At 50.0% G+C, this 27,377-nt stretch overlaps 11 protein-coding genes across 11 annotated transcripts; 5 read left to right on the forward strand and 6 right to left on the reverse strand.

Annotated features, from left to right (window-relative positions):
• Positions 1-379: 379 nt before the first annotated feature.
• On the reverse strand, positions 380-2,182 carry Asppvi_007847 (HET domain protein; the record flags this gene model as incomplete). Its single annotated transcript, XM_043303730.1, has 1 exon — positions 380-2,182. One exon carries the CDS (start codon positions 2,180-2,182, stop codon positions 380-382), a length of 1,803 nt encoding a protein of 600 aa, XP_043159665.1.
• A 242-nt stretch (positions 2,183-2,424) lies between these two features.
• On the reverse strand, positions 2,425-3,702 carry Asppvi_007848 (putative MFS monocarboxylate transporter; the record flags this gene model as incomplete). The annotated part of the gene is made up of 1 exon (XM_043303731.1): positions 2,425-3,702. One exon carries the CDS (start codon positions 3,700-3,702, stop codon positions 2,425-2,427), a length of 1,278 nt encoding a protein of 425 aa, XP_043159666.1.
• A 2,400-nt stretch (positions 3,703-6,102) lies between these two features.
• Positions 6,103-7,515, reverse strand: Asppvi_007849 (uncharacterized protein; the record flags this gene model as incomplete). The annotated part of the gene is made up of 1 exon (XM_043303732.1): positions 6,103-7,515. One exon carries the CDS (start codon positions 7,513-7,515, stop codon positions 6,103-6,105), a length of 1,413 nt encoding a protein of 470 aa, XP_043159667.1.
• Positions 7,516-8,863: 1,348 nt separating this feature from the next.
• Asppvi_007850 (class I SAM-dependent methyltransferase) lies at positions 8,864-9,997 on the forward strand (the record flags this gene model as incomplete). The annotated part of the gene is made up of 2 exons (XM_043303733.1): positions 8,864-9,518; positions 9,735-9,997. The coding sequence occupies 2 exons, from the start codon at positions 8,864-8,866 to the stop codon at positions 9,995-9,997; spliced, it is 918 nt and encodes a 305-aa protein (XP_043159668.1).
• Positions 9,998-11,867: 1,870 nt separating this feature from the next.
• Positions 11,868-12,340, forward strand: Asppvi_007851 (uncharacterized protein; the record flags this gene model as incomplete). The annotated part of the gene is made up of 3 exons (XM_043303734.1): positions 11,868-12,068; positions 12,128-12,192; positions 12,316-12,340. 3 exons carry the CDS (start codon positions 11,868-11,870, stop codon positions 12,338-12,340), a joined length of 291 nt encoding a protein of 96 aa, XP_043159669.1.
• A 679-nt stretch (positions 12,341-13,019) lies between these two features.
• Asppvi_007852 (uncharacterized protein) lies at positions 13,020-13,496 on the reverse strand (the record flags this gene model as incomplete). Its single annotated transcript, XM_043303735.1, has 1 exon — positions 13,020-13,496. One exon carries the CDS (start codon positions 13,494-13,496, stop codon positions 13,020-13,022), a length of 477 nt encoding a protein of 158 aa, XP_043159670.1.
• A 971-nt stretch (positions 13,497-14,467) lies between these two features.
• Asppvi_007853 (altered inheritance of mitochondria protein 6) lies at positions 14,468-15,806 on the forward strand (the record flags this gene model as incomplete). The annotated part of the gene is made up of 2 exons (XM_043303736.1): positions 14,468-14,760; positions 14,810-15,806. 2 exons carry the CDS (start codon positions 14,468-14,470, stop codon positions 15,804-15,806), a joined length of 1,290 nt encoding a protein of 429 aa, XP_043159671.1.
• An 886-nt stretch (positions 15,807-16,692) lies between these two features.
• Asppvi_007854 (uncharacterized protein) lies at positions 16,693-17,142 on the forward strand (the record flags this gene model as incomplete). The annotated part of the gene is made up of 1 exon (XM_043303737.1): positions 16,693-17,142. One exon carries the CDS (start codon positions 16,693-16,695, stop codon positions 17,140-17,142), a length of 450 nt encoding a protein of 149 aa, XP_043159672.1.
• A 1,553-nt stretch (positions 17,143-18,695) lies between these two features.
• Positions 18,696-19,691, forward strand: abfI (putative alpha-L-arabinofuranosidase; the record flags this gene model as incomplete). The annotated part of the gene is made up of 1 exon (XM_043303738.1): positions 18,696-19,691. The coding sequence occupies one exon, from the start codon at positions 18,696-18,698 to the stop codon at positions 19,689-19,691; it is 996 nt and encodes a 331-aa protein (XP_043159673.1).
• A 1,894-nt stretch (positions 19,692-21,585) lies between these two features.
• Positions 21,586-24,333, reverse strand: Asppvi_007856 (VIT and vWA domain-containing protein; the record flags this gene model as incomplete). The annotated part of the gene is made up of 1 exon (XM_043303739.1): positions 21,586-24,333. The coding sequence occupies one exon, from the start codon at positions 24,331-24,333 to the stop codon at positions 21,586-21,588; it is 2,748 nt and encodes a 915-aa protein (XP_043159674.1).
• Positions 24,334-25,059: 726 nt separating this feature from the next.
• Asppvi_007857 (putative MFS monocarboxylate transporter) lies at positions 25,060-26,436 on the reverse strand (the record flags this gene model as incomplete). Its single annotated transcript, XM_043303740.1, has 2 exons — positions 25,060-26,180; positions 26,304-26,436. 2 exons carry the CDS (start codon positions 26,434-26,436, stop codon positions 25,060-25,062), a joined length of 1,254 nt encoding a protein of 417 aa, XP_043159675.1.
• Between the last annotated feature and the right edge of the window lie 941 nt (positions 26,437-27,377).

Genomic DNA, 27,377 nt, shown 5'->3' on the forward strand with positions numbered 1-27,377 from the left:
CTATCGACAATCCTATCGCACAATGTCTTTTATCCGTCTACTGTCATATCCAAATAAGTCCATCGTCTCTCTCTGTTCCTCGCAGCACCCTTGCTCAATGAATGTAGATACATTGGAGCCCGCTCTCATTGCGAGGCTCTCCTAGGATTTGACCAGCTGCTCGCACCGCGGTTATTCGTAATGCGCTGAAGCTGGCTGATCGATACTGTGTTTTGTGCTCGGACAGACAGAGTCTCTCGAGGCTGATCTCCAGGCCGTTCAATCTCGGAGAATCGATGTCCGGGATGGACCCTTTGGGATTCTTTCATACAGTAACAGCAGAGATCAAAGTCTGCACAGTCCATGCATTTGTACCGGATTCCATATACGCCCTGTGAAGTCAGTCGAAGCACAAGGAGATAAGCAGGAGACTCACCTCGCTACACCAGTCACAGTGCACTGCAGCATGCCAAACAGGCTTGTCCTCTTGAAAGCTATGGCCCGGATGCGTGCGCCTCGCGTTCTGGAAGCAATCGGAACAGTAGTCAAATCCAGGACAGAACTTGCATCGATATCGAGTCCCAAACACCGTAAGCCGGCATCCGTCGCAGACACAGTCCTTGTGCCAGGCTCCATTTTCCGGCTTTGCAATATAGACAACCCACATCCGCTGTCCTTTGACGACCTCCTCCAGGACCAGGATCCTGATTATTCCGTCGTTCAGATTGAGTCCGTAGTTCCTGTCTCCGATGTAGACGCATGCCCTCCGTTCATCCATCCAGTCATCTGCCATCTGCACCTCAAAGGCATTGGGATCGCGGGCTTTCAACCGCGCGTCGGTCATGAGAGACCCACCAAACTGGACAACGGGGTTGAGCATGGCGTCAAATCCGACGCGCAGGTTCACGACGTAGTCCTCTCGCATGGAGTACCTGATAATTCCCGCAGTCCCTCGTTTCCCCGGAGGAATGCAGAGCTTGCGCTCCGTTTCGTCCCAGGGATGGTACGCCGTTACCTCGAATTCGGAGTGCGGGCCCTTCCAAACCGGGGGGAACTGGCGCAGCCAGAATCCGTACATGCGCCCCGGGGGCTTCGACGTCCCTGCAACCCTCTGTCTCACGTAGACCTTGCGATATTCGGACTTCATGTCTGCCGGAAAGTCTGGCAGATCTTCCCCCGCGCACATTACCCTCGCATACTGGTTGTCCTGCGGTAACGGGGCGAGGAAGATCCCCACCCGTTTCTTCCTGCTCTGCGTCTCGCAGTCCAGTGCCGCGAGGTACACGTCCATGGTCCAGTGCACAACAGCCAGCTCGATGCTGATCCCCATATTAGTCACTGCGAACGGACTGCGATTGAACCTCTGCTGCGACTGCACGAACTCGCCGCTCGCTTTAAAGTCAGCCGGCGATTGCGCCAGCAGACCACGGTAGCTATCATCGGCGCTCGAATTCGAACTCTTCCACGCAAACAGCGTCTGGTCATCCGACTGCCTCATAATCTCCTCCTGCAGCCGGATAAACGCCCGCTTCCCCTCCCCGTACAGCATCGGCATGTTGATCTCGAATAACCCCAGCAGGCTATACGCCATATCCTCCACCTTGGTCGTCACCCGCTCCGACGCCCAGGACATGCGCTGCGCGATACTCAGCTCTTGTGGTAGGAGCGTCCCGTCGAGCACCTCCTCTTGGATTCCGGTGATAGAAGAAATGATCCCCTTTAGTTTGGCCTTAGATCCGAGGGGTCGCCAATCCGCATTGAAGAATTCCACTCGTGTAGGCGCCAGGAGTTCTTGCAGCGTCCAGCCGCGCGTGAACCACACGCTGTCATTAAAGCCTCCGCGCCCGCTTCCTCCGGACGATACTTCAACCGTATCCTCAGCGACATCGCACAGATAGGCATAGCACACCTCTGCATTCTGGTACCACTCGTACATCGAGTTCAGCGCCTCGGATAACTCAGCGCTGCTGGTCTTGTCGATGCAGAAGGTGTCGACCCAGATATAGCCCAGATTATCGCGGAGGGCCTGGGCGCAGCATTGTGTAATTTTCTCGTAGCCTTTTTTGGTTGGTGCAGCCCCGGAAAGGATAACCTGGAAGATGACCTCGTCGTCTTGCCAGCGGTGGGAGAGGATGGCGTAGGGGGGGATAGTCTCGCCGAGGAAGTCGGTCAAATTGTGGGTTGTTGCGTTGAAGAGACGCATTTTGTTTCGCCTGGGTTATTACGAGAGGTGATTTTTCATTGTGGGAGGACGGCTTTATATATGTAGCTCCTTGGCCGGTTGATCTACTAAGCTCGTATTCGTTCATTTCCGGGCTGTGGTGACTTTATCTAGTGCGAGACTGACAAGGTTTATACGATGCCGAGAGTTCTTGGTGTTTGAGAAAATGAGGGGAGTGTATCTATTGCCGACAGAGCATATATACAAATAAATGGGAATATACATCAAATCCTCCATTTGCGCCTTCCATTGAAGCCAGCCTGACGATCCATCATACTGAGGGCCGCCTCGATTCGCACCCACACCACACCCACCGTAGCACCGACGAGCAAAACACCCACCAAGATACTCGTATTGAAGAACAGCTTGCTCATCACTTCCTGGTCAACATGGGAGCCACCACTCCTAATCAATGCCCCTGCCACCGGCGTCCCAACCAAAGCCGCAAACCCGCGCACCATATACAAAAACCCATTTACACTGGCAAAGTGTTCCACCCCAAACAATTCCACCAGGGTGGCAGGAAACAAACTCACATACGCCCCGGCAAACACACCATAGAACATCGCAAACGCGACGAACAGGGCCTTCCCACCCAATACCGTCGAAGGCAACCACAGCCCCAGAGTCGCAATGGCGCTCATCAGCGTCGTAAACAGGAAGACGTTGATCCGTCCGACACGGTCCGCAACATGCCCGATAACCACCTTCCCGACAGCCGACGACGCATTCGAGATAGAGATGAACATCGCCCCCGTCGCGGCGGAGTAGCCCAACGTGCGCGCATACGTCGACATGAAGTACACAGGCGCGTAGTACGCCGCGCCCTGCAGTCCGGCGGAGAGGCACTGGGCGATGAACTTCCTAGAGCGCGCGACGCGCCAGTCCACGAGCGTGACGCGGAGCCGGGACGCGGAGGATGTCTGCCGTTCTCTTTCGATCTGGCGCTTGGTGCGCGGGTCCCAGTCTAGCACGAGGGAGGCACCGCCCAGCAGCACTGTCGAGAGACCGCCCGTGAGACGGAGGGTATTCCTAAACCCGATCTGGGCGTTCAGAGCACGCAGCGCAGGCGCCCAGGCTACGCCGCCCACGCCGGTGCCGGAGGAGATAATTCCGATGGCGAGGCCACGGTGGGTGGTGAACCAGCCTGGGGCGACGGTTACGGCGGTGATGTAGGTGAGACATGTGCCGCAGCCTAGTAGGACACCTTGGGTGAGGACGAATTGCCAGAGATGCTGGCTGAACGATGCGAGGACATTCGCGATGGCGAAGATGATCGTCCCGGCTAGAGTGATCCTGCGGGGGGAGTAGGATCTGCACCAGCCTGAGGCGAATGGCGCTCCGAGGGACATCATGGAGACGGCTAATGTCCCGATGAGATCAATCTGGGCGGGAGAGACGCCGGTGAATGGGGTGCGAGTGGGGAGTTGGGACATGGATTCGTAGAGTTCTTGATACACACCGAAGGCGAAGTTGAGGCCACAGCCGGTGAAGATACTCATGAAGGCGGCGATAACCACCAGAGTAGATTTCCTGGATAATTAGACGGGCTATAGATTCGGTGAGACGACCTACAGATTTGTGGGGGTTCCCTCTTGCAATGGTTCTTCTATTTCCATGGACGGTGGGTGGGAGGTGCCCGTTTCCGGGTCTGCAGTAAGTGCACACTCATTTTGATTATGTTGCCTTGATGAAGACATACTGTTCTCGATGTTGTTGGATGAAAAAGAGTGATGATGAGGCCGTTATGTATTGATCGGATAACCTCGGATGAATCGGGCATCTACGGATCGTGCATGACTCAAGACCGTCATCTTAGATGAAGGTCAAACCCTCGGATAAAGATCCGAATAGTAAGAACAAAAGGTACGAAAAAGCAAATATGATACTCAGTTTTGCAGCAGTCTGATGTATAAGTGTGTCAATAGTGCCGCGGGGAATTCCTCTCGAAGGCACTTCGGATATGGTTTTCTGGCAGTGTTTAGATAGTCACAATGCTAACTAGCGAACGTCGCTTTTTCTCCACTCTCTTTTTTCCAAACAATCATGATTGACCTATCTCCTCTCTTGCTAGACGGTCCCTCTTTTCCCTTGCATCGCCTGTCAATCCCCAAGTTAGCCATCTCTTTAGAGCCAAGGTTCTGTGTCGCGACATCTTACACAAGCATGCATAATATTCTGTTCTCATGTACCGGCACCAGGTGGCCTCCACAATATCCTCGCCAACGGCAAGATTACGCAGGAACCTCATGAAAGATACGACGATCATGTCCCGCTCAGAGCTAAACCATCCTTCACCTTCAACGAGGCGGGATATCTTGATGACGAGCGCCTTTTCGTTGGAATCGAGACTATCCTCGCTTCCGTGGAGTGTCTCGATTATGCGGAGACAATGGATATCTGTGAGCTCTTCTGCTTCGATTAGTGAATAGGAACACTGTTCGGCAATGAGGGCTGTTCGAAACGTACCGGGCATTGAATGGTCGATATTGAGATTGTGAGACAATGAAGATGACCGAGGTATTTGGTTTCTGTCCTCGAAGTGATTGATATATATTACCATGGCCGCAGGACACAGCTAATCAACCAAGATCATGATCCCTCGCAAGAGCAAAKGCTTATAGTGAGGAATCACCACTCTCGCCATCTCAAGATGGTCTCTCAACCCTGTTCTTGGCTTGGTTAGACCTTAACGAAGTGTCTACAAAGACCTATTTAGGCAGGAGTCTCTTCAGAACGCATCAGACCAATGAGAGCCGCAAGCCCTTAATCGATATCCTTCGGCATTCATAACGGCCAATAGTTCAACGATGTGGCTCTGAGCCACGGTTGAACCCGACACTGTGGAAGATTTTGAGTTGACATGTCGCGTCTGTGCTTGCAGGCCTTCCAATGTACGCCAAGAATTGGCGTAGGCGTTTTCTTTGTTCGAGAGGGTGACTCATGGAAGACTGACAGGGATGTACATTAATGGCATTAGGAGTGGACTGGGTAGTTGATCGTTGTTTCCGTTCGAGACTCTGCGACTGTTATCCAAATCCCGTACGTACAGTGGAGCTATTGAAGGGTTATTAGAAGCGTTGCGAGTGGCAGTAGAGGCATATTGAACATACCTCATCGTATATTACTGTTGAACTGCGAAGGACACTAATGAGTGTTCCTCACTTGAGAACATCAATACCTTACACAAATTGTGAGGAACACATTACCGCAATCCGCATCTATTCATGACAGACTGAGTACAAAGCACCCTGGCAAAGCCCACCAGCATATCATCCCTCAAGCCTACTGAAATAGAATGAATCAAATCCCGAGAGAACGGTTACCTCCACTTGCACACTGCACATTTGTGGGTCTAGTCCTTCATCACTGAATGATTGGCTACCGGCTGCCCGGCTTCCAAAGCGCGGGCCACTAACGCACGGCCCGGAACCCGCCATGCCGCTAAGCCTTAGCGTGCCTTTGCCCCGGTACCATTTCACCAATCAAGGGACTATTGGCACGGTCTGTCAACCGTTGAGCTGGCAGGTTTTCGTCAGAGGGGTTGATATCTCTCGCATGGACTGTCAAGGCTAGAAAGTGTTGTGAGGTATTAATGTTCGGCTAGAAGGTGGTATCGTTAGGCAACCATGGGCTGCTGCGGGCCTTGTAGGACTATTGGCATGTATGCTCGGCATTGGACTTGTCATCTCTATCAACAAAGAAACACCCCTGCTTGGCTTGCTCGACTGCAGAAGTGTAATTTGGCTTATGCACAGTTGCCAGGAATATTTCATAGCTCCACATCCACACAGTAAATCAAGGTTAACATACATGCTGTTTCCAAACTTAGAGTGATGCATTGAATTAGGCAGCGTAGATCACACCGTATCTTCCACTCTCCGTGGTCGCAAGCAGAGTCACTAATATCGAGCCTTTATTACAATAAGCAACGGTGAGATGACGCGATGCAACGCCAGCCAGTCAGCAGCGTATCTTTTCAAAACGCCTAACCTGGCAAGCGCAAACGCAAGCCGGATAGGCTTTTCGTTGCTTCGCGCAAAGCACTGAAAGAGACGGTTGATCCGCTGCTTTTCCTCGTCGGTGAGCACCGCATTGCCCCTCCAGTAATCCTGGGCCTTTCGCGAATCAAGCCACCTGATTCCAGGCAGATAATGGTCCCATGAATCACAGGCGAAGAGAGCTCCGAACAATTGAGACGAGAGCGGATACACCCGATCGAGCCAGATCAAGGAACTAGAAATAAGGCCCAGCTCATGTCTCGCGTAATCGGTTGCCCCGGAATTGTCTATTGGTGCATTTTCAAGCTTGCTGGCTCCGACCGGCATCGAAAGGATCCGGTCCATTATGAACATCGTAAGACTGGACCGAGCGGGGTGAAACGCCGCCCGGAAAGAATACCACTCGCTTCCCTCTCGAGTGGACAGGTCGATCTGGCTCAGAATATCTCGCAGCGTTCTTGGATTGTTGAGCCCCAGAATAGAAAGCAGATTTTTCAGAAACTCGACTTCCGCAGGGTATTCCACTTGGCAATGCCCGAGCGAGGCTGTCCAATTCCACAGAAACGATCCGAGCGCGTAGACCGTTTCAAAACCTTTGTTGTCGGTGGTAGTCCTCGCTACCTGGGTTTGATAGAGTTGATCCAGGAAGCACTCTCCGAGAAAGACTGCTCCGCTTAAACCGTCTAGGATCCTGTGGTCGTCTCTAGTTGCGCTGAGCTGCCCCTTGTAGATCACATCGTGTTCCACTTCGGCCCAGACATGCCGCAGCACGGACACAACCTGGATTTCGACCTTTGTGTTGTGTATGGGGACGCCTTCCTGGTTGACTGCTCCGTTCTTGAGATGCACTCGATAGTGCTTTGCGCAGTAGCCCGGGAACCGTCGATCGTAGCCGCCGTGGATTGCTTCGTCAATGCCCATGTGGTTGATGGTCTTTTTTTCCACGACAGTAAATTCGTCATTGAGTATGCGCTTGACCTCCTCTCCGTGCCGGGGATAGTAGAGAGCAATGCGCACACCAGCCAGGTCAGATATGTCGTTTTTGATCTCTTCTCTGTCTGAGTAGACGTGGCCTCGAAGCAGTTGTCGTGCATATAACTTTTTGCGTAGACTGGCCGGTTCTTTTGCTCGATGGCTGACTAGGCATGGTATATGATGTCTTTCGAGTGCTGCCTCGCAGATCTTTCTAGCAGCCATTGCGGTGTGATTGTAAAAGTCGCGGTGTTTCTCGTAGGAAGCGACAAAGTTTTCAATTATAGCCGAGGTTGAGGCCGCCGTTGATGAAGCGAGATCTTCTTTTGCCTTTTTGTCCATGCTGTGAATAAGCGGATAGTTGGTTCTATACTAGTAATCGACTTTGACCACTGTCTCGGTATTGAGAGCAGCGAGAACAAAAAAGAAGCTGCAGCAAGAGAGAATCACAGCCGTATTTATTACCCGTCGTTTACTCGCTTGATTCAGCCCTCAAAAGGCTGAGGAGATGGTTCCAGCTCATGCAGGTCTTATGCTGCGTGACCACTCCTAGTACCAACCACATTCATAGCAGAGTCAGCTATACAGAGAGACGCATATTAGTGTTGTCGATCCCTGCACAATGTGATAGATTATGCAGACCGGCAGTCCTAGCAAATCAGAGCTCTCCTCGCCCTCGAGTTAAGATTGAATGCGTAGTCCCTGTAGGTACTTTACCATCACTTATCGTGACGATTAGGAAGACAGTATGGTCTTGGCCTATGCTGTTATTTTCGATAGTCCGTAAAGGATCCTCATTGTGCACTAGTCCAGCCAGCCTCATCCGACGATTATTACTTATACATGTAATGAGGCAAGGAATTGAGGACTCCTGCCATTATGAAACGTTCTTGAAGTTCGCCACGTACTCTGACGATTCTCTGGGCGTTGATGTTGCGATGTCCGGAAACGGTTATCATCGGGGGATGCGGAAGACCACCTTTATCTCACTCACCTGCAACGTCATGGAATTTGCAAACATGCGGTCAACGAGTGTCTTCATCTTGCGTCGAATGGGTTGATAAACATTTGATCCATTTTTCTGGCATGCTCTCTGTCTAGGGGAGTTTTGTCTTTCTTGCCATGTTTTTCGTATCTGTTGGCTCACCCGGAGATATATATCAAACAAGCTTTAATCGAAGCATAACTATAAGGATCTAGTAATCCAGTCATCTTCTAGTATAGGTGCTATCTCTCTTGACCTTGCTCAATCTGAAAATGGAGATGTGATTAGATAGGCACGTTTCATCTGAATACTTCGTCCCAGCGTTGTACCTACCTTACTTATTTTAATAATCAGATCCTCACCACGTGGTCCAACATAAATGAGGGCGTTTTTGACTCTGTTGTGATATTGCAGATACAAGCTCTAAAATCTACCTGAACTGTTCCATAATATCATATGGATTTGTGTGGTATTGGCTGGTTTTTCTGCTGCCTGAAATACGAGTTATTGGCCTTATGATACTCTTGAGAAAGAAATTCCCCTCCAAGAATGCCCCTCTTTGCGACCATCAACCATAATATAAAAGTCCACGAAAAGAACAGCAAAGGGAGAGAATGAGAGGATAAACTTACACCACTCAGCGATAAATCTTCCCCAGGTTTTTCACATCTCCTGTTAGACATACTTCGGCACGCTACAGGCAGAATGTCGCAGTCAATCTACTCGTCCTCAATCCCAGAAAACCACATCGAACGATTATCTACAGAACTCGACGCACATGACATTCCCTCAAAGCCATCCTACGGCATCGACTCACCTCTCGGGCTGATCGCCTCTAACATTCTATCCCCACTCTACCTCTACGCAACCACCAAAGGCAAATTCCAAGTGTGGGATGACCTCCTCGCCAACCTCCCCAGGGAAACTTTCAGATCGCCCACCCTCGACCTCGGCTGCGGCCGAGGGATGGTTTTACTGAAGATCGCCCAAATCAAGAAACAACTCAACTCTTCAGAGTCACCGGTACACCCCGCATACGGCATCGATCTATTCGTCAAAGGCGATCAGAGCGGAAACTCGCCACTGGCAACTTACAAGAATACCGCTGCGCTGGGGGTCTGTGAGCAGACGGTCTTGCATTCGGGGAGTTTTGCTGAGTTGCCGTTTTCTGATGGTGTGTTTTCACTGGTGACGGCGAGTTTGTCAATCCATAATGCGGATAAAGCGACCAGGAAGCAGGCAATAGGGGAGGCTGCAAGGGTGTTGATGTCGGGGGGATACTTGGTTGTGGTGGATATGGCGGGGTATGTCAGTGAGTATTTGAATACGGTCAAGGAGATGGGCTGGATGGATGTGTCGAGTGAGTTTGGGGGCATGAGAATTATGTATGGAGCGTGGCCCTGTCAGATATTGAGGGCCAGAAAGCCGTAATCTCTACAGGCTTTTGTAAAAATGGCGCCCCAGCCTTATATTCTTTGACTGTTTTCTGAAACCCGATGCCAAGACCTGCTGAGACTCCTCATGTTATCACGCATTTCTGTCGTACCTGTTATTGCACAAGAGTAAGGTTAATTAGATTCTCGGGGTCACCAGACAGAAACACACTCTCGCCCGCCGGATTACGATATCATGGATGGAAATCAGGGGGTGGGTGTGGCTGTTCTTGCAATGTCTCCAGATCTCATCAATGCCGAGAGCAAACCTCTGATGGGCAGTGACGATACTACATTGGGAAATCATCCTCCCTTCAGAGCTTCCGAGGACACTGCAGTCAGTCTAGGGAGTTACTTCACTGTAGAGACATTTGATGGGGCTTCTGCAGCAGTGCAGACAAAGTGAACTGGTGTTATCAGTCCTGAATTCCCGGAGTCTCAGTCGGGCTCATCAATGTATAGCAGATAATCTGCCCCGGAGAACTAAGGAGCAGGTGGCGCATAAAAAAGGAATATGCCTAAGGAACCCGCTACCCTTGTTTTTAATCCCTTGATGATTATCAGGTCGAAAAAATTCGGGACATTCTTAGTGATGGTGGCTTTTAGCTCGGCCTAGGCAGGTTGGCCACACGCCAGCCAGGTAGTAGCTATCCCGGCTGTTGTATATGTTTGCCTGTGTTTTCACCATGTCTAGGGTTTGTACTTTGTAAAAAGGTGCGTGAGGGCATATGCTCCCCATTGATTCTTCAGATTGTCAAGTAATAGTAAGATGGAGAACGTCGTATACATCTAGTACTGTGATGAGACCTAAGGGACGACCTTTTATACAGAGTAGTCCTGGGCGGCAAGGACTGGGGAGATTCTTGCTGTTAGGTAGGTTAGGAGTAAGGTGTAGTTATCTAGTTAGTTGGTGGAGGATTGTGGCTGTGGTAACGGTGGTTGTGGTGTCTTTATCCTGTCCTTATATCTGTCGCGATGGTGTACCTATGGATGTATATTTACTGTGTGGCAAAAGGTGTATGTTCGGTCTCTGGCTATGTTAGAGTCTGATGTGGTTTGCTTCATTTGGGTTGAAGAGTAGGTATAGTATGATCCTCAGTCTGACGTTGTCTAGAATCTACATTGATGGTCAATATTGCCAGACTCGCGGGTCTTACCATTTAGTGCTTAGGTGCTATATCACCCAAATCTTGTTCATTATTCCCAGGGTTCAATATTCACCATGGTGCAGTTCACTGTCTTTTGCCCTTCCTATTCGAATAGCTGTAACAAAGCAAGGTAGATATCTAGGCAGTTAATCTCTGGTTATCCATACCACATACAAGAATTGCATCTACCCAACACCCCCTAACAAATGAAAAGCCCCCTCCCTCGCAGAATTTACCCTAATCAGGAGCGGGTCCGATCCTGGCCCCCGGCCTGCTCGATGTCGAGATTGTACAGCACCCGCAAGAGGGTCAGTCGCAACTCCCCCCAGGCTAGGTTCTGCCCAATGCAGTTGCGTCCGCCGACTGTGAATGGTTTGAAAATGTTTCTATTATTATCCTCCTGATCGCGCAGCCAGCGCCCCAGCGTGAGCCCGTAGGGTGAGGCGAAGTTGGAGTCGGCAATGTATACTGCAAAGTAGGAGATGCCAACAAGAGTCTGGTGTCTGGCAATCACTTGCAGTGGTGATCTGCAGACTAACCTCCCCACCAATCTGCAACACAAGAAGACTGGCCTTGGGCCTTGATGAGTTAAGTTCAAGCCTTATCCTCTTAGATGCTATTTTTAGAGTATACCCTGCTGCTTAACTCCTAGTGGCTTCCTACCCCATGTGATGGCCAGGAACACGAACTTTACGAGCCAGGCCACTTACAGGATCTTAGTTGATGTAATACGTCTAAACTTAGCTTTAATATGATATTCGGCCCCAGACCTGGACCCTGAATTAGGGAACACAAGAGCGAGTGTTTAGAGTCTGTAGCCATAATTGGCAAGATCAATATGAAAGTAGCTCAGAAATACTGCGTCAACACGAGATGCATGACTATAATTGACAAGGCTGACAGAGCAACACGAGTATTCCTTGCCTCCTTTAGAGCAATTGTGATGCATTTCATCTGTGCCCGAGAAAGAAGCCATGGTGATTACGGTCAGGTCGCATCTATATAAACCCCTTCAAGACCTGGCTTGATACGATAAATCAGGCAGCTTTAACAACCATCCCAAGAAACGACAAGAAACTACAACTCTACTACTTCAAATTCTTAACCTAAGAAATACACATCTTCAAAATGCAGTTCTCCAAGATCTCCGCTGTTATTTTGACCGTCCTCGCTGCTGGCGTCACTGCAGCTCCGTTTGCTGAGGCCGACACTGCTCCAGCTGTCCGCGAAGAGGCTGCTCCTGGCCAGCCGGAGTGGCCGGAGGAACACCCAGCAATCTCTAAGCGCGGATTTGGATGTCCTGGCGATCGCTATCAATGCAGCGAACATGTATGTTACATCATGGCTTTATACCACTTTCCCTACCCTCGTGCTAACATCGAGCGCAGTGCAGGAGCTTGGGCGGTGGACGCACTGGTGGCTACTGTGGTGGGCACTGGTGGCTAGGACACCCGTGAGTTAACTGTTCTATCATGATCTCAGGCAACTATGCTAATAGCGAGCAGCACCTGCATCTGCACCTTTTAAGACTTTTGCCCTCAAACCACTGTCTGACTGTAGGATGGGTCTTGTACAGGACCGAGCGCTACGTCGGGCTTTGAGGGGGGAGGCAATGTAGTGAGGAAACATAGCTGTATTCTTTTCTTTTGTTTTGCAGTTTGACTACTCGTGCCTATCTCGGGGTTCAACCCTCCGGGGTGGCATCTTGCTGAAGGTAGAGGGGGTTTCTCCTCTTACCATGCTGTTCTTAGCTACTACTTGCAATTGCTAGTTTGATTCGAATGATATTGATTCCTTTGACTCTATCTTTCCCCTGGGCGAACTGATGTCCAGTTCGGACACGACCTCGCTCATGACTCCTACCTGCGGCCTAGCTTGACCTACTCTTCGGTGTGCTGTGTTGTATTCCTCGTACATTTGGTGATGGCTGTTTGATGAGGTATGTGGGCGCCTGAAGATTCAGCGCTCACTACCGGATAGTGAAGGGGTGGGTGCCTGTAGATAAGGTCCCCTTCTAGGAGACCACACTTAACTAATACACTATCTCTCTCTCTTTCTGGTTCTCTCGCTCTTTTCGCCCTACTCTGCGCTCTCCTCGATCAGATAGTCTTCTTCAGGGCACATACTTAGAAAATACAACTCTCACTCTCTCGTTTCTGGTCTCTCCATAGATCTCTCTTTTCATCTGCTATCGCATCGGCCTCAGTGGTGACCCAGACGAGCTCTTGCAAATTCCAAAGCATAGGAACAACATCAAAATGCCATCTGGCTAAAAGCAATTCAAGCACCAGCGGATGCTCGCACTAGCCATTGACTTGTCCCACGTAGATAGGCCCTGTTCAAGATTTCGAAATGTCTCTTATCCGGGTCGGCTTGCCGCTGGTGCTTCGGCAGATTACTCAGGGCCCGCGCCACATAGGGGCAGCGCGGGCAGCGGTACCCCTGGTAGACTGGCAGCCCAGGCACGGGGGCGCTCTGTGGGGGTGGGGGCACACATGCACCCTGGGTGGGATCCCAAGCCGGTCGCCGGCCCATCAGGGCCTGGGCGGGGACCCGGAGAGCTGGGGTTGCGGCGGAGGGATGCTTCCTGTGCCGGGTGGCCAGATGGCTTTGGAGATGGGAAATGAGCACTGCATACCCACATGGGCGGCAGATCCATACCCTGTGAGCATCATTATAGGTAAAGAGATCCATCTCAGGCAGCGGTGGGGCGGAGAACTGGGATGAACAGTTCATGCGCGAGGACCGCGACAGCATAGGGTGTAGAGCAGAGAAATCAACAGTCATGTACACAGCAACATCAGAGATTATTAGTAGACAGATGATGTTCTATGATAGCAAGGGAACTAGAGATAGGAGCACTTCTCTTAGAAATGATATTTCTTTAAGATTTAGTTGTTATGGAACACCTGCAGGCAGCATGGAATGGTTGGATGGGGCTTATGAGAAAGGCGGTGCAGCTTGATGTAAAGCAGTTAAGTTATGTGACTAATAATTCCTGATGCTAAGGAATAGTAACAGTCCATAAGGGACTGTAATTATATAAAGACACCATGGACCTTAGGCAAACAGTCTATAATAGGACCTTATGATAACCTCAACTTCCTCAAGGTATGGACCAGAAAGGAGGAACTATATAAGGACACTCATTACTATTATATCTAGAAATCTTAGTTTAGTTCTTTGCATTTAATATTAATATCTCACTTAAGTATAAGATTAGTAGTCTAATTCATTAGTTACTCTCCTTTGGGACAGATGACAGCCCGTATTCGAATCTCTGCTGACGCTACCCTCTACCACATTCTCGCAACGCTTCTCCAAGTGATTCCTTATATTGGGAGTCCACTGCGGAACCCTGCCAATGACTGCAATGTTAAAATGTATATGATAGAAAATATGATAATATAAATGCTGGTGAAGGCAACTTCCCTATATACTTATTAGGCAGCTGGATTTCTTTGGGATTGCTCTGTGATGATTGGTCATGGCAGAATGGAATCATTCTGCCAGTCGGTGATTGGTCCAATGTCTTAACTGCCGGAGCTTAATTGGATCAAGCAATCAATGGTAGAACTCTCTTGGCGGCAATGTCTGGATATGGTAGCTTAGCTTTGTGGGCCGCGTCAGCCAACTCTCGGATCGCCGGAAGAGATCGCGTGTTAGAGGAATATCTCGAAGCTCCCATCTTTCCTAGTTGCTCATACTTAGCACATATTTTCAGTACGATGGATTCTCTATCAACTGCCGACGATAGCGAGGTGGGAAGCTCCTCATCCCAGGAGACCTTCACCTTACTGGAGATGAGTCCTGGTGACCTCGCAGGTCGAAAAATATTGCCACTTGACGTCTCGGATGATCTACATAGCAGCTACAAGCGCAGACAAAGATGCCATTGGCTATCGCAGGTTGTAAATCTCTGGAAATGTTCTCATGTTCAGTGTAACGCACGTCCACTATCTCGACGCGCAATCATCTGCAGAGGCGTCAAGAGACCTTTCTGGGCATTGATTTGGATATTGTAAGTACTCATGCACTACATCCTCGTTAGGCACTGACTTGCTGTCTAGAGGATTTCTAAAGGTCGTCTCTCTGGTGTGGACCGGTCTAGTCCACCTTTTTCCCGACGACCTCGACTCCCGTCTAGGCGCCTGGGTCTTCCCCGGCGGACAGCCGTCTATATTCTCTCACTGGGTCACTCACGGGGTCACTCCCGTGCAATGCCACTCACACAATGATTACTGGCGGTCAATCCCGCTCTTCTCAGCCATAAAAGCCGGCTGCATCGGCGTCGAGGCGGACATCTGGCTCTCCGGAGAGGATGTCCTCGTCGGCCACAATCGTTTCACATTACACCACGCCGCCACACTGCGCAGTTTATACCTTGATCCGCTGCTGGATCTTCTTGAGCAGCATAACACCCGCTCCAGTCGGCTGCAGCCCGACAGAAGTGAGGACCTAGCGGGTGTATTTGCTCACGACCCATCCCAGACAGTCGTTCTTCTCATCGATTTCAAAACAGATGGCAACGATACATGGCCCTACCTGGTCGAGCAGCTCACACCGCTGCGTGAGGCAGGCTACCTTACGCATTTCGATGGAGCGGAGATGGTCCAGCGTCCTGTGACGGTGGTCGTCTCGGGAGATGCCCCCTTCCATCTTATTGCGGCGAATAGCACCTACCGCGACATATTCTTCGACGCTCCGTTGGATAAACTAGATCAACCAGCTTTGGAATCCAATACAGGGGAGCCTGCATCAGCTGCAGCTTCCGATTACAACTATACAAACAGCTACTACGCCTCCGTCGACTTTCGCAAGACTATTGGATCACTATCTCGGAACCGCTTCTCGCAGGACCAGTTAGCTCGTGTCCGCGAGCAAGTTGCAGCAGCTCATGATCGCGGCCTTAAGGTCAGGTACTGGGGGACCCCGACGTGGCCGCGGGGGCTGCGGAATCATGTTTGGCATGTTTTGGTTCGCGAAGGGGTGGATTATATCAACGTAGATGATCTTGCTGAGGGGACGATGCAAGATTGGAGGAAACATCGGAGTTGGTGGTTGTAACATTCATTTACCTGAGCGATGGAGTCTATTGGAATGGAGTTTACCTTGTTTGTCCTTTTGTGAATTGAGGAGGGAGATATCATCCTTGTTGAAGTCCTCAGGATAAAAGCTTCAGTGATAGCGAAAGACACAATAAATTTGGATTTACATTGGGGCTCTTGTTCGCAGATTCTGTTCAGTAAGTGTTCGAACTTTGAAATGAGTAGATATCGACTCGAGATCGTTTTTGATGTTGTACGAATTCTTCAGGTTCTGTCTTCAATTAGAGACACCATTGTCAAAGGACTATTAGTCGGAGATAGATGATGAAATAGGTTCTAAAACCGTCTCACCTATGTCCTTGCAAGATTGAATCTACGAAAATGAATGAAATAATACTGAAATTTGCGCATAAAATAACGAGCATAAAGCATGTTGCTGCTTTGTGTCCGGTATCCTTTGTCTTAAGATCAGCCGCTCCGACCTGGACGAGCAGCGATATGAGACAAAATATGTTCATACGTAATCCCTTTGTAGTTGTCTGTAAGACAATGACAATAGGTTGCAAGATGTCATTTGTGAGACAGATCAGATTTTCTTCCCATTCACGCCATTTCGATACTTGATACACATCGCAACGAAGCGCTGCGAATTCTTTCTACAATGTCTCTCAGTATAGAGCAAGATGTTTGACATTTTTCAAGACAACGCAATCCTCCGTTCAGATACTGCATCGAAGATGTCTTACTCTTGTATATAAATTCAGTCCGATATCCTGTGCAAGTCTCTTCTCATCCGAACCAACTCTCTCAATCTTCCTCTCTCATAATCACCACTTCGAATACAAACATACCACAACTTTTATACAATTTCTTGTTAAGGTACGCAAACGCAACCAGCACTCAATATGGCTACCAATCAATGCACTCAGTCCCATCAGCCAACCGAGCCAATTACAATTACCCAACCCACCCAGACCGCAAATACCCAGGCCCCCTGCGTCCACATCCTCTTCGACGTCAAGACATCCCCAAAGAAGCTAAACCCCATCCTCCTCGAGACTCTCCATCACAAGATCTACCACCGCGATGTGAAGATCTACCCCTCCTTCGAGGACATGAAGAACGCCGGAGCTGTCAAACGCGGCAACGTCGTCGTTTCCCTAAAAGCAGAGGGAATGAATGAAGACCAGATCGTTATGGCCTCGCGGATAAAGATCCAGCAGCTCAGTATGGACTGGGATAAGAATGAGCTGGTCGGCGAGGGCCTCTGCTTGGTTACTGAGAACAAGACGAGGAGTCCTGGGTGGGGCTTCATGCCCTACAACGCTTGGAGGGAGCAGGCGAAGCGGCGCTAACTGTCTGTATAGATGGTTCGCCTTCGCCTAGGGAGAGGAGAGAAAATTGGTGGACACGATGTGAGTGCTTTTCATTTCTTGGTCTTCGTTTCTTCATTTCTTCGGTTTCTTCTGCTTTCGGTGGTTTCGAAAGGTGAGGTTGCAAGCTAGTGGCGTTGTCTAGTGGTACAAATCGGAGTTTGAACGCGTTGTTTTCGACTTGAGTTCCCTCGTAGGATATTTGTACAGATTTAAAGGGAATCATAGATCCATTCTTGGGGCTTCCGCAACACAAGAACCCGAAGCAAGCGTCACATTATGATGCTGTCAAGGGAATCATCGGTATAAAACAGATTGGGTGCTTCGCTGTACATAAAGGAGTATATCAGGAGTGAATATGGTAGCGGAAGAACGCAGCACTCTCCGCGTCTCGCGGTTATACCTGATATTCTAGGGAAGCTCTATTTGTAAGCCAACTGCAGCGTCGAATCTGCCTGACCATTTCAAGCGTCACTCCCGCAAAATCTTGCAGAACATGGAGGTCACATGCAATTAAAAACCTGAGCCTTGGAATGTGAAAGTCGTGTTCTTCAGGTGGGATGGGTAGACGCAGGATCCATCCTAGTTGAAATGTTTTTAGTTAGTAATTGAGAGTTTCATAAGATAATTGTGGGATAATCCATGCAGATAGCGGAGGTTGAGTACAGATAGGATTCCGTCCCTGATTCTCTCAGAAAGTCAGCAATCACTTGGCCAGGCCATAGTACGCCTCTTCGGAGGGAAGAGGTGAGTCGTAGCTTTTCCCTTCCACAATGGCCCCTGCAACTCTAGTCTCTATCCACACTTATCCTGCGCAGCACCGTTTATGGTACTTAGTATGAGGGCCGACTACTGTTGGGTACGTTGGTCCGCTGATGGCCTGACATCTCCTCAGTCGACAGGACGCCGGAAAGTTGGATACGAAATCGCCGGGTCTAGGTTTCCTTCAATCCCGATAATATCTCAAAATCCCTAGTCCGCTGACTACTCTTTCATCACGGAGCTGTCAGCGCTGGACTCATCCCTTGTCTCCCCCACCTAAGACATCCCGAGACCGACTCTGTCACAGATTTAGCCTTAGTCCCCTGGTGGGGCTCAGGGTCCCTCAGGGTCCCTCAGGGTCCCTCAGTGTCCAGACAAGGGGCCAAGATTGTCAATTCTCCACAGCCTGATGCCGTTTGGGGTAATGAGAATGTCAATCTGCGACAGATAGATGATTGACGGCAAATGGAGAGTTCAGAGTGCCGCGTTGGAGTCCTCCGATCTCCTGTTTTGTCGCGGATTTGAGGGCAACAACCCCGACTCGGAAATATTCCGTACATCCCTGTTGCTTGGCAGAATTTAGAGTCATAGTACCAAGAAGTATAATCTTCGTCAGACGACGTTATGTTCCATCGCGTGTTTAACCGGAGTTTGTGGACCGTTTGTTTGGTTGTTTGTTTGAGGGACATTTTGAGACATGAGACAGAGGGGAGTATATAAAGAGCCATCGCGGCCTGCAGAATGGTCCTACAGAGAGCACAGCATTCAACACGATGAAGATATTCCTCCTTCTTCTCATCTCCACCCTTGCAGCGGCCGCCCTGCCCAGCAGCTTCAAATGGAGCTCCAGCGGGGCTCTGGTCGGCCCCAAGAACGATGGCCGCAACATCGCAGGTATCAAAGATCCCTCCATTGTCGAAGTGGACGGGACGTACCACGTCTTCGCCAGCACGGCCACAGCGTCCGGCTACAACCTCGTGTACTTCAACTTCAAGGACTTCAACAAGGCCAACCAGGCCACTTTCCACTACCTTGACCAGACCCCGATCGGCTCGGGCTATCGCGCCGCGCCTCAGGTCTTCTTCTTCAAGCCTCATAACCTCTGGTACCTGGTCTTCCAGAATGGCAACGCAGCTTATTCGACCAATGCGAATATTGCCAACCCAGCCGGGTGGAGCGCACCGAAGAATTTCTTCAGTAGCATGCCAAGCATCATCGCCCAGAATAAGGGCAATGGCAACTGGGTCGATATGTGGACTATCTGCGATTCACAGAACTGCTACCTGTTCTCATCAGACGACAACGGCCATCTGTACCGCTCACAGACCTCGTTGGCCAACTTCCCCAACGGCATGGGCAATACAGTAATTGCCCTGTCTGACTCCAACAAGAACGCTCTGTTCGAGGCGTCGAACGTCTACAACGTCGGCAACGGGCAGTATCTCCTTCTCGTTGAAGCCATTGGCAGCGATGGACAGCGCTACTTCCGCTCCTGGACCTCCAACAGTCTGACAGGGCAGTGGAAGGGCCTGGCCAACACCGAGTCGAATCCCTTTGCGCGCTCGAACAACGTTGCCTTTAGCGGGACGCCTTGGACAAAGAGTATCAGTCACGGGGAGATGATTCGCACTCAGACCGATCAGACTATGACTATCAGTCCTTGCAAGCTGCGGTATCTGTATCAGGGATTGAGCCCGTCGGCAAGTGGGGATTACAACTCGCTTCCTTGGAAGCTTGGTCTCCTCACGCAGACCAACTCTAATTGTTGAGCTTCGCAGCAATTGTCTGGGCTGATTTTTTGATAACGGACTTGTGTATGGTAGCTGCTAAGTCAGCCAATCTGGATTTACAATTGGCCTATAGTAACTTACTCGAGGATGGCAATATAAAGAACGGATGGTTTACTGAGTAACTCGCTCTTCCAATAAATGTATAGCTCTTTGTCTAACTGGCAAGCTTCAACATAGAGCGAAGGTGACGACGACTCCTCGTACTGTATATACTCTGAGCTATACTTCGACTGAAAAGCCTAAATGTTTTCGTGGACTTCTAATAATCACACTAACGTTTCAGTCTTTGATGAGAGTCAGTCTGCAGCAGAGTATTGAGAATCCCTTCTGATCGCCACGGTTACAGGCAAATCATGAAAACGTCTAATTACATTGGGAGTATGCCATGCGGCAGCGATGTTATAGTTGAATAGTTCCTTATTGGCTGTATTCAGTATCGACGACAGTGTTCTACTTGAGCATTGCATTCATCGGCCGTTTTCTCGCCGCAGAGCTGTTCCGCAGCTATCCACGGGTTATAATCGCCCCTTATCTAAGCTTTGACAAGATATTCACTCGTGGAGTGTCAGCATTCAAACTAAGAAACCATCTCACTGACAGTAACAGGATTTAATCCCCGGAATCTCGACGCGGTTTTCCTTGTCCTCAGAACCCGATGCCAGAGTCGCCTCGTGGAGTTGACTTTTGCCTTGCAGTGTGTCTGATTATTGACAGAATCCATCTTTGGGATTCAAATACMGATTGAATAGTGGACCGCCAGAAAGCTTAAGAATTGTGTTGGACTAGGTGACGGTTGTACCCACTTTTGGTCCATCAGGTGGCACAGGGAGCCTTCATTGGTTTGTGAAGATCTGAAATAAGGCTTTGGGAAGAATCTGCGGCATCCAGCAGTCTGGCGCTGACGATGTTTGTCCCTGGGAATCCATTTGGAGGATAGTGGATGGGTTGGCGTAATAATGGGTGCTACGTGCGTTTCTGGAATCAAATTCGTATTTCACCAGTTACTAGCGGAAACAGATATCCAGATTCAGCACCACGAGCCAGGCCGTCCGCTTATAAGTATTCGTCTAATGAACCACATTCAAGTCAGTACCATATCCGAGAACCCTCATGTGGAGGCAGTCCGTCTTACTGGAATATCCTTAAACATAGTAAGGAATTGTATCGACTGTGTGTGGACGTATGGATATATCAAACAGTTTCTGTATACCGGGTTGAGGAAAGGCAGATAATGAAGTGAGTAGATATCTGAAGGGGGTGACTACAGACTTATGTATGAGTCAGGCACTCTTTGATTAACTAGATGAGAATAGTGAATGAAATCCATAGGTAATGCTTTTTTATTCAAGGCCAATTGCAAAGACAGTGAATATAGATCAGAGACTGCAAACACATTCCTGTAAGAAATGAAGAACTCAAAGCGGATATTCCCTTTGATGACCTGGTTCCTAAGAGCTACGGTATGTATTCTCTCTTTACTGCTTTACAGAGGGTAGGTGAGCTGAAATCCTGTCTTCTTCATCGGCTCTATGGCAGTGATTTTAGGAGAGGGGGCATATCACTGCGATGGTGGTGTGATTGAAAGAGCGACCTGTACACCAAGCCAATTAAGACACTTAGATCAAAATGAAGACTGATACTTGTAAACCTATCTAAATAAAACGAAGCTCTTTGTAAACTAAAACTAAAGGGGTTCCGAATTCTTGAATCGGAATCTAATGTTGCCAAAAGCATCGGTCACCTCATACCTGCGAGGATTGAACCCTATCAACTATGGTATACTCATTTGATACATCACAAGAACACTGGGCTATAGTTGGACTAAACTAAATTATCAAGCCATCAAAACGCCCGAGCAACCACAGTCATAATCTCATACCAAGGCAATGATCTCATTCTCCTTTGCTTTGAGAATATTTCCCCACTCTCCCATCTCCGCAAGCTTCTGTCTCTTCCACCCCTCGGCCTTGTCGTACACCAATTCCCAGACCGAGCGATCATCCGCACACTTTGTGGACAGGTACGCCATCGCCAGCATGGTCGCAATGACGGTCAGATTCGAACCACTGCTGTCCTTTTGGAATAGATTCATCAGCCGAGCTTGAATATCCCGCTCATCTAGCCCTAGGACCTCCATCAGTTCCGCAGACCAAGTCCAGTATCCCTCAAACGACTGCAAGGCGATAATCCTGTGAACTGTGCTTGCCCCTCCGGCAGTCTCACTGGGGACGGTAGGAGGCGCAGGGGTATAGCCGACCGAGCCATGGGAGTCTGCGCTTTCTATCTCCATCATATCATCCTCCGAGAAGAGGGCGGGAGGACAGACCGCCGGCTCCATCAGGGCATCAAATGTGAATCCCATCGCTGGAGCCGGAGGTGGAGGCGGCGGCGACCATCTCGTATCCAGGAATGTTGCAACTGCAGGCGCACCGAATAACGACTGGGGGACTCCCGTTGCCCTTGAAAGAGGAGCGAAGGAGGCGGCACCGAAACGGGTCGCTGGCGGTGGTGGCGGTGGCACCATCTTTCTATGTGCTTTGTATCCCCTCCTGTTCCTGGCGCGAGCGAAGACAGGGACTGATTCGCTAAGCTCTTCCCCAAGAGCCTCCAATATAGGCATGTCGGCGACATCCTTCTCTTTCATCTGATCCGAGGTGCTGTCTCTCTCTAGGGCGATGAAGGAGCAGTGCTTGCCGGTTACTTGGAACTGTGTTCCTAGTTTCTCGCATTCGCGACCGATGATGCGTTCTTTCGAGCCGGGATGGAGATTATTGAATGGGTTTCCGTTGGTTGTTGCGGCGGCAAGCCAACCGTGTCCTTCCTCGAGCTCGATCATGGCTTTTCGGGCGGCAAGTTGGTGGATTGTCTCTCCGGTGCCGATGTCGTCGATTGGAATGCGCAGGATGAGAGGGCCCTGCTTTGAAGTGGCTCGGAAAATGAGGGCTTTGGGGGTGTGCATGGTTTCTGTACCCAGGAGGTATGCTGTTGTCCGGATGAAGGGGTAGAGAGGTGGGATCTGGTATGGTGCTTGGATGGTTTGGGGGGCTGTGAGGACCGGCAGGGGTTCTTCGTCCGTCCTCTGCTCGTTCTCCTTGTAGTCTGCATCAAAGAGAGAAATCGGCTGCTGCTTTGTTTCGGTCTCATCGACAGTCACGGTCTTAGGCCGTTCTGGGAGAACGACCTCAAAATCCTCGCCACCGTCGTCGTACTCGAGCTCCAGCTTGTAGTCGGATATATGTGGCGTCAGCGCTCCCTTGAGCATGCGCACCACCTTCCTGTCCAGCTCTTCGTAGTTCACGACCAACTGCGAGAAGCCATTCCCTGCCCGCGCAATCCCCTCGACGAGCGAATGCGACGCCTCATCGCCGATCCCTAGTGAGAAGAACCGTGCACTGTTGCCACCGGCCGTCTCACGGATGAATTTGAAAAGTGATTCTTGATTCCAGATTTGCCCATCTGTCAATATCAAGACCTCCAGTTCCTTGTCCTTCATCCGACTGTGGACCGTGGCCTCAACGGCCCCCTGCATTTCCGTTCCGCCCATATCCGCACGGACGCCGTCGACAAAGCTCAGAGCTTCCTTGAGACTCTCGGCACTGTATAAAAGACTCTGCTTCCAAAGAAAGGAGTACGAGCTGCCGAACGAGCAGATATTAAAGCAAACTCCTACCGGGAGACTCTTGAGAAAGACCCTGAGGGCCGACTTGAGAGTGTCGATTTTCTCCATCATGCTTCCACTGCGATCGATCACGAAGATAATTTCCGGCTTGATTGGATCAAGGCCAAACTTCGGTACAAGCGTCGTCATGATCGCCCGTTGGTTAGGGAGAGTCGGGTGCGTCTCCAGCATCGCCCGGGGCGTGTCGAGTCCATCTGCCTTGACAAGGAGGACAAAGTCGCGCGACAGCGAGGTCCGATCTTCCTTTAGATTGACACTTGCAGATGCCTGCGCCGGGTTGAACGCCTTGTCCGACTCGCTAGACGCCGACACCCGTCCCAGCGCCACACTCAGCGAATGACTCGTCGACTGGATCTCTCGGATAACAGCCGTACTCTCCATCTGCACATCCACGGTGATGGAGATACCCTGCACGTCTGCCTCCGGTGGCATGGTCATATCCTCCGCCTGATGGCCATACCGCGGCGCGATGGAATTGGGCAGCGTATATCGCACCGCATCAGTCTGCGTATCCTGCTTCAGCTCCCCGACAAGGGTAATCTCTACTACAACCTTCTCTCCAGGCCCGACATTCCCTAGTTTGATGGAGAATACGTCCGAGGCACTCAGCGAATGGGCCATCAGCGCTGCGGACTCGCCTTTTGAGACGGCATCCTCGTATTGCGCCTTGGCTTGCTTGCGCGGCTTCACGCGGCTGTGCAGAGTGCGGTCGCCGACCTGGCACTTGAAGCTTACTACGCTGACGCCATCGTATAGCGGGAAGGTATATGAGACTTCTTTAAGGAGGTTCTTAGATGGATTTGTGTATGTCTGGGTGAGGACCGTTCTGGAAACGGACGAGAGGATAGTTGCGTGGGCTTTGATGCCGATGCGGGGTAGGTAGACTGGCTTTGCTTGAGGGTGAGGGTAGTAGCCACACCCGCAGAGATATGTGTATGTCATTTTGGTTCTTGTTTGTTGTTGATGTGAGAGAAGATATTGATCGGTGGGGATTGCATTAATATATACTCGTAGTACTAGTGCAATAGCTTGTAGGCAGCAAGCGGACGAGCCTTGTCCACCAGAGTCTTGTTGGAGCCTAGAATCGCTCAGCCACTGAATTTATAAACCTTGTTTACTTTAGCTTGCAAAATGAGCCAAATAGCGTTCTGATGTACTCCGTAACACATCTTGATATACTTGAATGATGACATGACTCGCTAAATTATCCTGTTTCGGAAGGCCGACGGGTCAACGTCTTACTTCTCATCAATACATTCATGTGACAACAGTTACATATTTATTGAGGACTTTGATCGATCGTCCATTCTCTTGCACTACAAAATCACCTCGCATCTAGAGCTCTTATCCATTATGTGTTGCGACTGAGTAAGAAGAATGACTAGCATCGGTATATATAGCTAGATGAACATGCGATAATGTTATCCAACATTCGAGGTCTCATGGGACAGATACAAGTATATTCCCCTCCCATGAATGTGACAGGTAGTGATGCACGAAAAACTGCATTACGAATTGCAGTATATATTTCAGTCGTTAATCGTGTCCATGGGCTGCTGAAAGATGAAGGGGAAGCGACCGATATCCGAGTTCAAGAACTGCAGATAGATTCCAAGCGGTCAGGCATGATATTCACTCTATTCAGTCAAAACGATAAGTCATGCATCACTACAGCTTGACTCTCCACTTCCACCTCCAATCCAACAGGGCCCATCGAGCCATGACTACACTCACCAGTCCCACCATGAGAACTGCCGAGTAGAAGCCGATCAGCACCTGCGGCGTAGTCGACTGCAGCAACTCTCCTCCAACAGGAACAGTCAACAATGCCCCAAACGCAGCGACGCTGTAGATGGTCCCGTAGAATCGCCCATAATCCTCGGTCCGACACAGCTGGCCCGCACATACAGGCGCCAGGGACAGCCATCCCCCAGACCCAAAGCCAAAAACAGCGACGACAGCGTATAATGTAGCCTGGCCGCGAGAGCCAAACGGGAGCCATACGGTACTCATAACCAGAAGCGTCATGACGACGAGCGCCAGCAGAATGTTGAACCGGCCGAGTTGATCCGCCGCTAAGCCAGGAAGGACACGTCCCAAAAAGCTCATGCTGTTGAGTAGGGTGAGGGAGTAGAATTGGGCGTCGAGAGGGAAACCAGCATAACGGATGTAAGTCGGTAACAGCGCTGCGCAGCCAAAAATAATGAACTCAAACGAAAAGACTGCCACAGCGAGGAAGCATAGCCGTGGAGACCTGAAAGCCCCAAAATCAACGGTCGCGCGGCTGCGACGACCGGTAGGAAGTCGTCCTTTGACCAGGATGATACCGGCCGTGTAGCAGCCAGCCGCCATAAATGCAATCGTCCGGATAGCCCATGTCCATCCCAATTGCGGGAAGAGTTTGCGCAGTAGCAGAGGGATGATGGCCCCTCCGGCGGAAGAACCGCCCATACAAATCCCCGAGGCGAGCGCCCGGCGACGATTAAACCAGTGGCTCAGCACGGCAATGGAGACGGTTGCAACGACTGCAGATGAGATTCCTCCTAATACGCTGAGGCATAGCACAAAGTGCCAGTATACTCTACATTGTGCCAGCAGAAGATAGGAGGCAATGTTCAGGAGCGAGCCACCCACCAACAGAATCCGCGGTCCATATCGATCAAACAGAGGTCCAACCTGGACACCAAGGAATAGAGTCAGGAAGACAAGAATGGCGGTGATCCAGCCCACATCCCGGACGCTGTACGTTGCCAGCTGGTGGGTGCTGATGTAGTCCTGGACCGATCCGACTGTTGTATGTCAGTAGCCGTGCTCCGCTAGATGAATTTGAGGATGGATACCTGCAGTTTGAAAGCCAAATGATGGAAACATTATCAGAAATGAGCCCAGTAGACAAGTCCAGGCTTCCCAACCTCCTTCTGGATAGGCCCAGCTGACTCTGCCCTCCGTTTGCATATCTCCGTCCTGCACTGCCAATGGATTGGTGGGTTGGTCATATTGTATTGTACGCATTTCGTAGGTGTATGCGTTACTTGCCTGTTGCATTTTGTTTGGCCTTCAGTTAACTGTTTTGAAAAAAAAGACTGAAGTTGAAACCCCTCATGATGCAGTAGAAGTTGTATTTGGTATCTGGTGGATCAAATGTCGTCAAAAGGGCGCATTCCCCACCCAATCACATTGACCTCGTATAACAGAAATGAAAAGATCAATACAACCACTCTTGGATAGCATTTATGACGTGTTTATCCGGATATTCTGGAGGTGCTCTGAGTGCAAGTGGATGGCTGCCATATACCATCGCTAAAGAAATACATGTGATGAATGGCTATTGACAATGAGACAGGACCACTCGCGAATAGCTTTATTAAAAATTTTCGTGCAATGGTAATTGTTTGTACCACAGGTTTCAGTTACTCTGATAGTGTATGCTGCATGTTGCAAGTAGCCATGAGGACATATTGTTCCGGATAGCTTCATGTCTTCTCGTTTGGGTAAGGGAAGTCGCAGGAGGCAGCGTTGCGTAGACTGCTCCTTGCATACTTTCTTTCCAACAAGTTCTCCATCATGCTGGAGCTACGACATAATTAATGAGAGTTCCCCTCCAGCAATGGTCAACCACAAAGCTATATACTTTCTTTTGGCTTATCATATTGTCCTTCAAATCGTCTACCTTCACTACAATGGACCAATTCACTTCCCACTGGACGTCTATTCACTGTATTCGTCTATTTTTCAACTATCTCATTCACTACTACATGACTGCACCCACTTTGTCAATCACATTTCATCTCTTCACTCCACCTCTCTTCCTTCATTTGCTTCGCGACGACCTACTTGCTACTGATTCCTGTTCTCCCACATCTTGCTGATTTCCCTGTTCTTACTTGCTGATTACTGCTACTACAATTTGAATTGCCGTTGCCTTCCAGTACCTTATACCGGTCAATCCGAGGAACCTGGAAAGGAAGAGGCAAGCAGAGGCAAGC

This window comes from Aspergillus pseudoviridinutans (assembly GCF_018340605.1).
Source record: "Aspergillus pseudoviridinutans IFM 55266 DNA, scaffold_5, whole genome shotgun sequence".
Taxonomy (NCBI): Eukaryota; Fungi; Ascomycota; class Eurotiomycetes; order Eurotiales; family Aspergillaceae; genus Aspergillus; species Aspergillus pseudoviridinutans.